The following is a 15,451-nucleotide window of genomic DNA, read 5'->3' on the forward strand; positions in this document are numbered from 1 at the left end:
AGCTGTTTGACAGAGGCCAATCAGGTCCAAACAGGTCTTTTAATTACATCCACATCAGAAGTGTCAGTGGCTCTTATGTGTCATTTGCTCATCCTGACTTGTTCTCACTTGTTCTCACTTGTCCTGCTCAGGTCCATTTCTCTCCCGTCTTCGTTCCCCTTCTTGTCCTGAGAATAGATAATCCCATTAAGAGATCCTTTCCTCAGTCAGACCAGCAGAGAGGCTCATGGGAAACCTCTGCTCTTCTGTTGCTGTGTTTTTATCTTTGGTAAATAAACATGTTATAAATGAGAAGCCAGCTGGTGCATTGAAAAGGTGATTCACATTCGTCTGTTTCACTCTGACACCGTTCATGGTCAGGGAACATAGACAAAGTAGATCCTTCTACAACCTGTGTTTGTGAATCTTCAACTGCACCAATGTGACAATGTCCATGCATTTAATATTGAAAGACATTTGAATTTGTATATAATGGAAAAAATAATGATTAGTAAATCAAGATTAATCAGGAAATATCACAAACAAAATGATCATGAAACTAAGACATTTAAGGGGAAAACATGTGGTAAAAGATACACTACAACATTAACAGTTAAAGGTTGTTCTAACAGTTTAGTAACAACAGCAGAGACAAAAGTCAGCTAAGGGAGGCTTTATAGTACGCTTTGATTATGTTGGAGGAAAACAAACAAAAACATGTGTTTATTGATTCAAAGCTTTCCTTGCAGACTATACTGTCCCTGACACTGACTTTCGATTTGGGACTTGTCTCAGCTCATGTGTCTTTAATCCAGGTGAACCCTGTCCAGTTCAAGCCAGATCTGTCCAGGCCCTGGACAGACACTGAGCGCCCTCTGGTGGTCAATGTCTGTACAACAAGCAAAACGAGAGAACAGATCAACATGATCTACGTCCTCAAAGCATCTAAGTTTGACCATTAATGAGTGAATTTATAACGTTTCTAATTGTTTTATATTTTAACAATTTATATAATTGGCCTGCGACGAGTTGGCCACTGTCCAGGGTGCACCCCGCCTAAGGCCCGAAGTCACTGGGATAGGCTAGTCACCCGCGACCCCGAAATGGAACAAGCAATGGATGGATGTATAATTGAGTCTAATGGTGTCTAAGATATGTCTGACAAAGATCAAACTTGAAATTAAAGGAAACAAGACAATTATACAAGAACGTATGTGAATTTATTTAAACCCAAAAAGAAATATTCCTAAATTTTTTAGAGGAAAAACAGCAGATACAAAGATGGAAGTTAAATATTTACATAACCAGAAAAGCAAATTTATACAGGTCTCAAACTGTGAGAAAAACCTAGTAATTTCACATAATGCAACAAGCGTTTAAAATAAAATTCACAAAGAGGCATCCAAAGTCTAGCAGCTACGCTCATACAACCCTGTATTCAATCAAGTTTACCCAAGTCTATTTAAGTGTATTTCCTTCATAAATTAAAAATGAACATGCATCTCTTAGAAGTCTGAAAGTTCTTCATGTTGTCTGATTTGTGCAGTAAGATATGATCAATGACATTGAACCCGAGCTACAGAGTGTCCACACAACAGGCACTTTTTCAAAACCTCATCCAAGCATTTGCTGCACTCTTAACCTCTCCATAATAAATCAACCCAGGCGACGACAATGACATATACAACAATAGAAGTGAAAACCTGACTGAGATTCAGATTTCTTAATAATTTGTCATTCATGTAAAAAATAAAAAATCTCTAGGCCTATTTAAAAATGATTTGCCTAAGCGTCACAACCAACATTTACATTTTGACTTATTAATAAACTAATCCTATTTCAACAAGGTTTTTGTGCTTTCGTCTCATTGCCCTTGTTGTAAAAATATTTAATTAACTACAAACATTGCATTGACTGTCTTAAGCACAAAGAAATTCTAAATAAATTTGGTATACAAAATGCTGGATTACTTAGTGAAAAGACTTGGCTCCCAAACAAGAGAAGTTATTACAATTTAAGTGCAATAACTTAATCATGGGTGTGTGTTTTGGGAAAATAATTTGAATGGCTCATCTAGTGGCCGCCATGGAAACAAAAATGATTGACGGAAAAATGTTATTGCTCTCAAAGTTGGTGCAAAAAGGTCATTTCAACTTACTCAATGAACTCACTCATCAAATAAACAGGGCCAAAAACCAGAGACTAACACGCTCTTGGCTTCAAATGTTTAAGAATATGTGAATAGAGAAAACGGCCGCACAATGTTCATCACAAGGTACATATTGCTGAATATTATTATTTATATTAGAAAAACAAACTTCTTTTTGTATTAGAACCAAATCAAAATGTATTGTGGTCATTAATTAGTACCTCAAGTCAAAACTGTATCAAAAATATTGTCAATCATGTTGCATAAAGCATATTCTACTGTCATTGTGCAGCCCTAACTTACAACATAATGTTTCTGTATCACCACAGAAAAAAGGCAAAGAAAAGTTCATATGCAAGTGCTTTAAGCCAGTGTCTTCGACCGACAGCTCCGAGTTCTGCCCGTAGTTCAGATTTCTGCTAAGACCCCCACAATAAATAACTCAATCAACAGAATCAGAAATTGAAACACGAGTACTTCAGATTCCCCAGTATAATGGCCCCTCTGGCCTCTGTCCCGGGCGCCTTTGTACATTCATATTTGGAGCGCCCGGCTGTAGCGCGCACTGAAAGTGAAAGAGAGAAGGCTGAAGACTGAAGAGGTGCTGCCCCAGGGAGGACGGCCCGGTACCGTGGAGCTGAAGCACAGGTTACACCGGCTATTCAAGAAGATCCTGCACACACAGAGTAAATAACATGGTGAAGGCGACAGGCGACAAACAAGTTTCTGTTTACATTGGGTCGAGTATTTATAGGTTTCAGCTTTCTGTTTCATTCATTTTTATTTAACCAGGTAAAATCCATAAACATCTCGTTGAAGGGTGACCTGGGCCAAAGATCTTTGTTATTTTTAAAAGAGTGACATTTTGAGTAGTTACCATCAAAATTAAATCATATTTTGTTTGATTTATTCAATTTGATAATGAAAGTGGCTATTTTTTCCATCACTCATGGATAAAGGAAAGTGGTTATAATGAGGCGTTGTGTGATAAAGTGCTGGCATGTTTTCCCCTTCGATTAAAGCTATACAAAAGCACAGCAAAATGTTCAATACTTTGAAGCAAATGTTTAGTTGCAGTTCAGCCACCAGGGGGCAGTGATAACGTCCTCCGTCCTCTTTCCAAATGAGATACAACTAATTAGAGGAAGTAAAGAAACTTAAAACTTTAATACAAATATTTAAATGCTGATTGAATATAATAAAACAATAATGATCTTCTACTAAAAATGTTGTTAACTGCATGAAATGTTTGTGTATATTAAATAAATGTAAGTGACAAACAAACACCTCCTCGATCCACTGCTTTTGTATCAATTCAAATACATTTACTAAGTGTGTCTTAATGAACAACACAACAGAGGGAGAACTTAGACTCTATATTCCTAATCATTAACAACTTCAGAATAAGCTGCTCGGCAAGTCACTGCTGCAACGAACACGCAGCTTTAATTCCTCCAAACTCAATTTAGAAAAATGAAGCGCAGCAGTGTTTTGGGGGAGTTTTGTTTATTAGAGGCCAGAGGAGCCATATAATTGTTTTAAAATGAAAAACAAAGAGGGATTTTAGAACAGCCTTTTGCAATAAGGATTATTGTTCTACAAATATGGGGAGTTATTTTGTGACAGAAGCTAAAGCTAATAAAACTAACAAGAGGGAACAAATAAATTAAATAAGCTCAAAAGTGAGGGCGGAGCTAGTGTACTATACCTTTTATTATTTGTATTTTGCAAGTTACCATGGATCCATATTAGTAAAAGATCAGGTCACCATTCAACCAGGCAAATGTAGTTTACGTGCAAATCTGAATAAATGTCGTTTTAGCATCTTGTTTATATTAGATTCACAAGTAGCTGCTGTAAATGTTGCAAAAGGATTGACCTAAACCTTAGAGAAAATAACTTTGTCTTGGCATTTCCTTAAGTAAAGTCAGTAAACACTATTCCCAAACTGTGCTAAATAAATAACCACGTGCACGTACTTCGTCTGAATCGTCGTGAAATTCGATCTTGCCATTGCGCATCCTGTGGTTGGTCTCCAGAGGCTCGTCCATGTCGCCGCGCTCTGCCGCGTGCTGCTGCAGCACCGAATATCTGTGAACCAGGAACCTGAAAGAGAAACGTTACACCATTTAATACTTTCCTAATTGACAAAAATACGATGATCACAAATGACTAATTATGACAAGTTATTAAATCAAGTGATGCAAACACTATCAAGTCTGAAAAAAAAAAAATCACATTCCAAATTCAAGACTTTAATTGAATAAAAGATCCTTAATTTGATTCTACGATATGAATCTTAGAGGAATCACATGGCGCTCAACCACAAGACGGACTCCCAGAACAGAGAAGTGCCCCTGGACTGGAAGTGTATGAATTCAGTCTGAATTCTAAGGATTTTCTGGGTTGTTTGAATTGAAACCCGGGACTGACCTTCCTCCACAGACGTATTTCTTGATGAAAACCACTCCGGCCACGACGCTCAGCAGCATAATGATGACGATGAACGTGATCACAGCAGGCATCGATTTGGACGTACTCGAAACCTGTCAAACAGCACAGCAGGACCTCAGCACAGCCGCAATACACTTTAACCAGCAACATAAAGGCTTCATACATTAATGTAATGTACCAGTGAGTTGACTTGTGGGGGCTCGGCCAGGTCACTGATGCAGTGCTGTCGCAGGTCAATCTCTTTCCGCTCAGGAATCTGTCCTCCTTCACATTTGTCACCGGGGATTTTCCTATATCTGCAGATGAGAAGATAAGGCAAATAATTAAGATTTTAAAATACTTGAAAGCATTGAAAGGCTTCATCAATAACCTGTAAATGTGTTTCATAACCTGTGTTATTTGAATGCTGTTTGTATGTTGTATGATGAACATTTGATGCCTCTTGGCCAGGACTCCCTTGAAAAAGAGGTTTTTAATCTCAATGGGATTCTCTTAAATAAAGGTTAAATTACAAAAATAAAACATGTTTTTGTTAATTATTTACTTAATACCTTTAATGCTGAAAATGTACCACATTTGAGTAGTATAAACCCCTTCAGAGGCATGTTTTAAGAGTTGGGCATATAGCCTGGAACAGCCAGTGACGTCCCATTAATTAAACATTACATTTTGATGTTTGTAGGTTATTTGTCAATAAGTAACAAAACCCAATATTTAATTGCAAGCTTCCTTTTCTGAAGTCCACAATTTTAAGTAAGATTTGTAGTGCTTCATGACATAAAACCTGTATCATTAAAACTACTTTAAAAATGTTACATTTTGAGAGAGTCCTGGCCAAGAGGGTTCTCAGCAGACAAGACAGTAAATACATTTTGCTACATTCACTTTGTAGAGGTTTGTGGAGGCGCAGGGTAAGTTGAAATGTGTGTGTGTTAATCTGCCAGATATCCATCCTGTGTAAATGTATGGTTTTCTCCTACTTTTCATTTCCCTCCCTTTTCTTACCCTTTGGTCTGCAGCTGCTCCTCTTTCCCGTGAAGACAGAACTCCAGGACCTTTCCCTTCAGATCAGGCTGCTCCAGACACACTGAACTGTTCTCCTGACGGAAAAATCCAAAGTCGCTGCAACGAGAGCGCTACGATCAATCACTGTGTAGCTGACTCACAGCAAAGCAGTTTTAAATGTACAAAGAAATATCTCAAATAATGGAGAAATGTATCAATGTGCAATCTTCGCTCCCTGATTTTGCAGAATAAAAGGGTTTTAAACTTTGTTACATTTTGGCTTCATGTTGCCTTGATCTACTATATCAAAACTGGGACTTAACAGAGACTAAATCTGGAACAAACATGGAACAAAACCAAGACTAGACCATGGCCAAATCAAGTCCACATCAGGACTAAACCGGGCTCAAAGCAAGACCAAATCAAGTGTGAACACACCCTAATGTCTTTCAAAATAGAGGTGCAACATAAACTAGACTATATTCAATCTATATTTCCATTGAATAAACTACACAAATGGTATTGACACAGATTATAAAGGTTTTGCCACTCGAAATTAAAATTGGATTAACTTTATTTTACAGTTGTTCACATACTTGTTTTAGGGGTCCTGGCCTGAAAGGTTTGGGAACACTCTGACCCACACAATCCCATATCAACTACAGGTTTAAACCATTAAATATGTCCAATCTAACGTTGCTGGGATTAGTGGTTGTGGCCATTCCCTCACCAAAGAAAGTCGTCCAGGGTGCAGGTGCAGGGCGTGGGCTGTTTGTTGATCAGATAATCTCGGCCGTTCCAACAAACCGAGTCCTTCCTCAGACGCAGAAACTTCTCCTTGTACCCGAGCATGCAGCCATCTTTTGGATCACTGATGTCATCAGAGTGAGCCAGCCACTGCACATAATCTGAATCAGCACCTGAAAAACATTGACATCCTTTAGCAATGGACAGGTAGATCAGCCTTTCAAATAAGTACATCATGTGGTTCATGTGTATTTAATAAATAAGTGTAGGGGCCTGAATTGCAAGTTATATACTCATATTCTTTAGGAATGAGCAGGGATGGTCTTTTTCTTTGTGTTTTGGCCAATGGACAACTTTGAGGAACAACACATTGTATTTGTTGTTAAGTCACAAGAGCGGGACACTCACCATACCTTGTGCCGCTTCGTGGCCGAGTGGACCACAGTGTTGTGACATTATCACATTAAAAAATAAATAATAAAAAAAAATAAAAAAAGAAATTGACCAAAAGTATTAAAGTACACCTTTAAAAATGGGCTTTAGCATTTACTGTTTCAGAGCATATATATTAGACATTGTGCCACTTTAAGATCATGCATAACATTTAAATGTGGACTTTCCTGTTGCACAGAACTATTGGACAGAAACTAAGAAGGTACTGCAGACTATTTTTAACACTATCATCCCATTTGACTTTAGAACATGTATTTGGCCGAGAAAAAGGCCATCACAAAAACTGAATGACACAAACGGTACCAACAATAAAGGATGGACTGACATCATAATAATGAACATAAGTAAAATGGAAAAAAAATCTTGGACATGGTATGCTTTAAACTTGTTCTTTACTTTCATCTGGATGCATTATTCTTAAAACAGAAGTCTCAAATAATATACACTTAGTATTTTCTCTGGTTCTGCCCTGTCTGTACTTTTTTTTTTCTCTTTTCTATCATTGCTGTGGTTGTCATGGTTATTGTATCTTTAATTATACATATGTTTTGATTGATCCGTTTTTCTTCAATAAAAATAAATATTGAAATAAAAAATAAATAAATGTGGTTCAAGATGAATGTTGTAAAAGGTGTAACTACCTATTATTGATCAAAATATTTTATTTATTATTAATTATTGATCGAAAGTGACAATAACGTCCCTTATATTAAAATGCAAACAATCTAAAGTAATCAAATAATTGCTGAACTCATTGGGAGCATTTCCCTGGACTCACAGTCTCTGGTGAGAAGTTCCCTGAAGTCGATGGTGATGGAGATCCAGTATTGGGCCAGAAACGTGTCCTTGTATCCCCACAGACTGACATTCATGGAGCGGGCCCCGGGCTCCGAGGCCAGCCCAGTGAAGTAGATGGGGTCTTTGGTGAAGTTGTACTCGTGCCAGCACTGCCCTTCATCTGTGGAGAATCTATGACAACACAAAGGTCACAGCTCTAAATGTATCAGCGCACAGCAGGCGCAGCCAGTCTCTTAGAAGAAGAGTCAAAGGGTTCGTGTTTGACCCCAACATCAAAACTAGGGCTGTACGGCTTGTGTTGGCACATGATGTAAAAAAAGAAACATATATATACATATATATACACATATATATATATATATATACATATACACATATATACATATATACATATATACATACATACATACATACATACATATACATACATATATATATACACATACATATATATATACACATACATATATATATATATATACATATATATATATATATATATATACATATTATGCCCTGTTCTTACTTGATTGTGTTGATGGGCTCGTTGGGGCTGTGCTCCACAGCAATCAGCAGACCCCCAGAGTCTAAAATGGCGTAATGATGAGGTCCATCCAGAGCTTTCATCCAGCTGTAGCCTCCATCATCAGACACAAAGACATCAGGCTTCATGACTGAGATGGCATCGCCTACACTTCCTGGTGGAGACAATACACACATGATGAGACTGCTCAGACCAACAAATATAAAGCCTGGTTTCAGGTGCCATCAGTCATTTACTGGTCCTAAACCATTGTATGTATGACATCTTTACATGATTATAATGATTACATATGATTATAGAAATAAAAGGTTACCATGAGCCAGGATGAGGCCGACTGCGTTGGGTTCAGACAAAGGCAGCATGGGCACGTTGAGCCTCATGGCTGTGCTGTACGCTGCATGAAGGTGCAGACTGCACTGTGGACACAAAAGTCAAAAAACGTTATAAAATATACAATTGTGGTGTGTCATGAATCTTATCTAGTATTAGTAATGAACATAGGGTGGGAAGTGCATCCACGACTAATCTATGCTTGGACATACTTTCTAGGAACCATGTGATGCAAAATAACTCTGGCTAGCTCAGGTCTTATACTGGAATTTGCATAAGAGCAAATCCTTAAACTTCTGTGAATTTGTTGTGGCAAAAGACAACACACACGCATCTAGTATCTGTATTTGTTTAAATTTGCATTAATAGACACAGTCAGGAATTGTGCAACTAGTTCCTTGACAAACCAGTTTTCTGCACCTTGTTTGGATCTCTGGCTGTAGCGTCACAGTTGGTGTTGACGGGCTTCTGCAGAGGCACCCATTCTCCACCCTGATCGAAGGACACCACGGACTGCACAGAGTTATCTGAAATGAAACACAGACATGTTCAATACATGCGAGAAACCAGATACAAACAACCAAAGAGCTTATGGCGATGAAAGAGTTAAGATTGGACGGTGGCTGTGTGTTAAGTGACAGCTATTTGATCCTGTCTGACAGCACATCCAACACCGTGAGGGTAATTAAATATTTAGCCAACACAGCAGTATGTAATCGAGAGCCCCTATCAGGACATTTGAGCTTTAGCCAGCGTTATAAGTTCATTTGATTCCAAATTGGAGCTACCTTCTGCCAGAACGCTGGTGATGAAGACTCCTCGTAGGGATGTGACCTTGGTGAAATCAGTGTCGCCTCCTGTGGTCGTGTAGAGGTGGCGCTCCAGAGACTTTGAGTAAACCGTGCCGCGATCGTCAGAAACGTAAATAGTACCAAATCCACTGTCTGTAACCAGGACATATACACTGCTTTATACAATGATTAAGACGTCATGTGTAAAACAAGGTAGAAAAGGTGAGGTGTACCTCCTGGCTCATCGACGTGCATGAAAACCATATCACCATTGGCAGATAAAATGGAATAAAACTGTTCGTGACCGACAGGGGGCAGCTGGGCAATGTTCCAGCTGTCTCCGTGGTCCACCGAAACATGGATCATTCTCAACATGTCCTGAAAAGAACAAAATAGCACAAGGTGAAATGTGAAATACCAGTACATTTTTTGATGGACTAGCCAGATTAAATAGCTGGGTGGAAACAGGGTTGAACAGTTGCTGTTTTTTTTAAAGATTCTTCCAGTGGTCAATTCAGTTCAATAAGAACTGTCAATAAATGACATGAGCTGTGAGTAAGTCTATTTAGAATATAAGTAATCATTCAACTTCTAAAAACTTCATCCAAAATGTGCATTGGTTACTAAACAAATAGAATATTGGTGTAACTTCCTTCTTCCTTGTTGGCTTTAATGACTGACAACATTTGTTTAGTGATGCACAAATGTTCCTTGGTACTACTCCATTTGATAACATACATAACTGCACATAAACAACAAACTATATGAGTATATGAGATGGCCTAATAAAATAAAAGTGTAAACAAAATAGTAAAATTTGCCTAAAAAAACAGCGCACCATTTTGGCTAAAACCTAACTAAGACACCGAGCCCGTGTCGTGTTAAAGTAAAGGTGTAAATAGTGTTAAGTGTGGATTCTTGGCCGCTGCTGAATCCCGATCATGTTTCCGTCGTACTCACCTTCCCCGTCATCACCGAGGCGAAGAGGAAACGGCCGCCGAGCCCAAACGAGTAGATGTTATGGGCAACGGTCTTGATTGTTTTCCCATAGTCCGTGGTCCTCTTCAGCTCCAGCGTTCCCCGTTCACCTGGGGGCAAAAAAAAACAATCGACATTCAAAATGAATCAAGGTACAAAGAATAAGACTTTATTAGACGGATTACTCACTGCATGAGCCATTAGCGTTAGTTGTGAAAAAGATGTTACTTTTGGCACCCCTGAAAAAGAAAAAAAGCATTAAAAGAAGTGTTCTGGAAACATTTTGTTTTGAGCCCAGCCCTTCTCAAATATGTGCTTCCCTTTGTTAGAGAAGTAGTTAAGCAGTAGTTAAATAGTTTGGACCAGGTTTAGTCATTGTTTGGACCTGGGACCTGGGTCCTGGATTTGTCCTGGGTCTGGCTTGGACAAGACTTTAAAGTTTAGCTTTTGCTTTGTAGTCACACATTTCAGCCATTTTCAACCCTTAGTTCAACAGTGTATTGCCAATATTTTATTGCTCTTTGTGTATATGGAATTTGGTCAAAAAAGAGCAGATGACTTTGAATCAATATCTCATATTGTTAATTTAAGCAGCAAAGTGAATGTGAACTATTTAGAGTGTGTACAACTCCTGGATTACACTTATATTTAGTAGCATATTAAAATGTAATCAATACAATTACCGTAAATAAAGCTATGGTTATATACAAAAATGACATTCATCCACTGTACAGGACAAGGAATTATGCAACAACAACAAAATTAAAAGATTGTAGTTGAATGTATTGTAGTTTGTTTTCCAAATACAAAAGTGTAACTCTACTTCAAATTAATAATTTGTTGTGGTTGAATAGATGATGCATTACATTTTGACACTAGCAAAGGTGTCTCAAAACTCAACAGGAAGATAGTATAACAACAATATTCCAGTATATACACCATTTATAAATACTATATACAAATACATTATTCGTACATATTAATCTAAAATCAACAGGATCTTACCATTTGACCAGGCACACCATTTCGTGGACCTTAATCCAGCTGCTGCCGAAATCTATTGACAGCCAAAGTGAATACTAAAGGGAAACAGATCAGAAAGAACCAATTCAATAACACCATTTGTACTAAGCGTTATGTAAAAACACTGCAAATCATAAAAGTGAATAGGTTTCTCTAAAGCAAACACAAAGATTCACATCAACACGTTTACACAAAGAACGTGGCCTTTGCTCAAGGAGTTTACAACTTCACACAATTCAAGTTTATTGCAGTGACCTTCCTGTTAGGTTTGTACTAAAATATTCTCATTTCTATTGCATTATTATTTCTATTTAATAAATACTACCGTACTTCATAACATTAAAGTTACACATGACGATAATATGAGGGAACATTAAACAACACAACGTTTGATTTTGTGAGGTTTATGAACTTATAATTGACACACTAACCTTGTTACTGAGGACCACGAGGACGTTGGAGTCCTCAGGGTTGTATGAAATCTGCATGAGGGGGATGAAGGGCAGGTCATGAGGGGAGAAGCTCTTTCCAAAGTCACTGGAGACAAAAATACGGGGCTGCAGTGTCCCAGACACTTCTGCTGTCAGTATCACCTACAAACACAAAACAATGAGACGCTCAGGTTTCATTATTGGCATGTTTTAATATACTGCATTTCACTAATGGGACGTGACTTACTTTTCCAGAGTTTCCTGAATCAATCGCAATCCCAAATTCAGAGCGGATAAAGGTGTTGTTTATCAAGTCAGTAACGTCTTCAAAGGTTTTTCCATAGTCCTCACTGGACAAAACAAATGACATGCAAATACTGTGTACAAAGTGCATTTGTGTTTCAGTCATTTCTGTCATCCATTTCTATGAGTTAATTTGAATGGGAACAATGCACATTATAACAACATAACTGTAAATAAGCCAGTTTTAGATATATTAGAGAAGTATTAGATATATTAGAGAAGCCAAATACAAAAGACGTATTTACATTACATACATTTGACATTATCAAACTAGTCTTACCTGCGATAAAGTTTGGACTGTCCCAGACGGATCATGAAAAATGGGACTTGAAAAGTTGTCAGTGCGATGATGACCTGTTGGAAGGTTTATTTCATTACAACTGAAGAGTAATAGTTGGAGTTTTTGTTTGGTGATCGTTAAGTTGAAAAGGTTGCTCACAAATGTTGCTCACAAAAAAACAAGTTTCTCTGAATAGTCGTGAAGGTGTTTTAAAAATATATATACATACTTTAATAATCTATTAGATACAAATTTTGCACATAATCTGACTTCAAAATAAACAGGCAGATTATGGATATTTGCATTGGGTGTTTTGGTGCATGTGATCTTTGGAAAACCACAAGGACCACACCCACAAGTCATCTCACCATTTTACTGCATGTGTTTGACATTAAACATTAGTCAACCATTGCATTTCATTTTCATTTTCACAGCGCACAACTTATTTTGGGAAAGGTTTGTAGTATCGGACTTACCCCAGTGCCATCTCCGACCCAGGCCAAGGACACAGATCCACTCAAATCTTTGAGGATGTACTGCAAACAGACAGAATCCTGTTATCAGTATCATTTTAAAACAGATCTGGATGGTATTTGTGCCTGAATGGAGTGGCACTGCGTTTCTGTTGAATGTGAAGCACCTCTTATCTGTGCAGACACACTTTTTACAGATCATCCAACCCAAACCGCTCACAAGACCAACGTTTCATTGTTGAATATACAGATAATTAGCCATGTCGTTTTTACAGTGCTTTGTTAAGTATTCAACAACAACAAAAAAGATGCATCTGCCTTTATAGGGGACAATTATTATTTTAAACGTTCTATAAATCTGTTTGTTGGCAGTGGCAACAATTGCTCATTGTTTTATGTTGCACCGAATCACAAAGACAAGTTCCTGTTCATTGACAATGGCAATAAACCCTTTCTGATTCCGATTCTGACAACGAACCTCATATCTCGCCAACTAAACTGGTACCATAATACTGTTACTCGAGAGGCAACAGTGGCTCAGGCATAGAGCAACTGCCCTATAACCAGAAAGCTTCCAGTTGAAATATAACTTGCTAGTTCATATGAGGTTTTGTCCTTGGGCAAGACACTTCTACCTATTTTTGGGGATTTTCCTTTCCTTCTTATTACGCTGTAAACAAACTTTTCATCCAATCTAATACCAGACTTGTGTTCCTTTTCTTTGCACTACACATAACTACAGTAGATGACTCTCTGTCTAGGACTCAAAACTAGAGGCCCAGGAATCCAGTCACCTTTAGGTAATAGAAGTCAAGTATACAAAGAATTCAAAGCAAAGTCGATCACATGGTCACGAGAGGCAAATGAGCTGCACCAGACTCCAATGACAGAGGCCTAGTTTGTTTGGGGTTTTTCTTTACAGACCAAGAACAGGGAGTGCATTTTGACTCCTGTTTGTTTTGTGATCCATCTGCTTCAGCTCAACTGCATCCAAATGGATCATCGTGAGATCTTGGGTCTTCCAGGCTGCAAAAAAAATCCCTACAAAAATAATACCAGGAAACAAGTTTAATAATAAAACCTCACAGCCTGTCACAAATGGAACACGTCGAAGTGCATCTGGAACTGACACTGTGAGGAGAAATGAGGCAAGACAGACAGCAATGCAAGACTCATCTGTGAAATGCACTCGAGAGTAGATCATGGCTTAAACAGGTTTGGTGAGAATGCTCCTTAAAAAAAAACACCTGAGCTTTGCATCACGTAGTTTGCATTTCAAGAAGGACTGCAGCAGCCTCCAGGTGCACCTAAAAGAGAACTTAACAGCAAGTCCTATGCAAAGTTTAAGTTCTTTGCTCTCCCATTCTTTTACAAAGGGAGAGAACAATAGAACAAACTGTAATATTGGCCTTTTAGAGAGTCAACAGGCACAAAGGGGCCATTAACAGTGTTGCTGGGCGAGTGCAGCCGCGCGGTACATCGCAGTTTCTAGGCGTGACTGAGCTCTGACGAGGCCCGAGGTGCGCCCCGGTGTGAGCACCTGCGCAGCCCCGGGACCTGGCGCTCATTAACGCCGGGTTCGGTAACTTACGGTGTGGGTGTTGGCGTCCAACTTGGCCTCGTATCCGTGCAGAGCGTTGCAGGCGTCGCTCGGGTCGGCGCTTCTCCTCCGTCGAATCGCGCGCGGCGTTTGGGACGCGGGGGCCAGCCAGTCGGGCAGAGACCTCTTGACAATCTCCGCCGCTTTACCCGCAATGTTTGAACTCCTCTCAAAATACCACGACTCTCCGGCGGGCAGCGGGTCCAGCAGAAAATCTGACCCGGCTGCCAGGGTGCACAGGGATAACGCCACGAAACACCGCCACGCGAGTCCCATCCTCGGGTTTGGGAGCTGCGGCGGCCACGGCAAACGCGGGCGTCCGGGATCCGCGACCACGAGCGTCTTTGTTTATCTCAGCCCCCGGTTGTGGGGAAGTGAAGGTCGCTGCTACAGCTCCTCTGCCGCGGATGACATCAACAAACGCGGAGATTCCTCCTGACAGCTGCTGTTTCGGGCTTTAATGAGCCGCGGTGCGCGCTCCGACTCAGCCCCGACAGTGAAAGCCACAGACGTAATGCTAATGTCCCAATCAAACCGCGATTTCCACCCAGTTTGGCGCAGCGGCAGTTCGAGCTGTGAGACCGCGGCCAACATGAGCCAAAATGTGCCACTGAGTTGTTGTGGCCAAGTGGAACGGGATTGGTCGACTTTCTCCTCTGTCCACCTGCGCTCTGTTGTGATTGGTTTAAGGGGAAAGGAAGGCGGGACCAGAGCCCTAACCTGCATAATTAGCTGTCAAAGCTGCCTCATGTTTGGTTGAGTAATGCTACTGAAAAGTCAACACATCATTTTAGGATTTAGCTGTGGCAAGTTCACTGGGGACAGCTGTAAAAATGAAAAGGCATTTACTTGGTTTTACTAGCCAATTTTAACAGACTTAAATGTGTAATCACCGCTTTATTTGGCTACAGCAGGTTTACAACTTCAATGAGATTTTTAATTTGATTTCACTTGAAAATGTTATGTCCAAAATTATTTATATTTTTTAATATATATTTTTTGTTTTATTTTACAATAATGTCTTAAAGGCTCGATTAGCTTGATTTATTACTGAAATGTACATACATTATTATTGTGAAGAATCTTCTTCATCTAGGGACTCAACATGTGTTT

General features: G+C 39.2%; 1 protein-coding gene across 1 annotated transcript; it reads right to left on the reverse strand.

Moving 5' to 3' along the window:
- Positions 1-1,177: 1,177 nt before the first annotated feature.
- Positions 1,178-14,637, reverse strand: LOC140363498 (sortilin-like). Its single transcript, XM_072450099.1, has 20 exons — positions 14,330-14,637; positions 12,742-12,801; positions 12,266-12,339; positions 11,930-12,032; positions 11,683-11,844; positions 11,234-11,307; positions 10,418-10,467; positions 10,211-10,338; positions 9,484-9,628; positions 9,248-9,403; positions 8,880-8,986; positions 8,443-8,545; positions 8,112-8,283; positions 7,566-7,756; positions 6,318-6,507; positions 5,588-5,704; positions 4,761-4,878; positions 4,562-4,674; positions 4,108-4,234; positions 1,178-2,801 (listed from the first exon to the last, which is right to left on the reverse strand). The coding sequence occupies exons 1-20, from the start codon at positions 14,612-14,614 to the stop codon at positions 2,787-2,789; spliced, it is 2,490 nt and encodes an 829-aa protein (XP_072306200.1). The 5' UTR covers positions 14,615-14,637; the 3' UTR covers positions 1,178-2,786.
- Between the last annotated feature and the right edge of the window lie 814 nt (positions 14,638-15,451).

This window comes from Eucyclogobius newberryi, unplaced genomic scaffold (assembly GCF_026437365.1).
Source record: "Eucyclogobius newberryi isolate DKJ021-1_F unplaced genomic scaffold, fEucNew1.0.hap1 SCAF_17, whole genome shotgun sequence".
Taxonomy (NCBI): Eukaryota; Metazoa; Chordata; class Actinopteri; order Gobiiformes; family Gobiidae; genus Eucyclogobius; species Eucyclogobius newberryi.

Excerpts from the sequence above, each read along its gene's own strand:
- LOC140363498 (XM_072450099.1), bottom strand. The coding sequence starts at position 14,614 with ATGGGACTCGCGTGGCGGTGTTTCGTGGCGTTATCCCTGTGCACCCTG. Across the intron at positions 11,308-11,682 it reads TCGTGGTCCTCAGTAACAAG|TATTCACTTTGGCTGTCAAT; the intron begins GTTAGTGTGTCA and ends GTTTCCCTTTAG. Across the intron at positions 6,508-7,565 it reads GGAACTTCTCACCAGAGACT|GTGCTGATTCAGATTATGTG; the intron begins GTGAGTCCAGGG and ends AATGTTTTTCAG.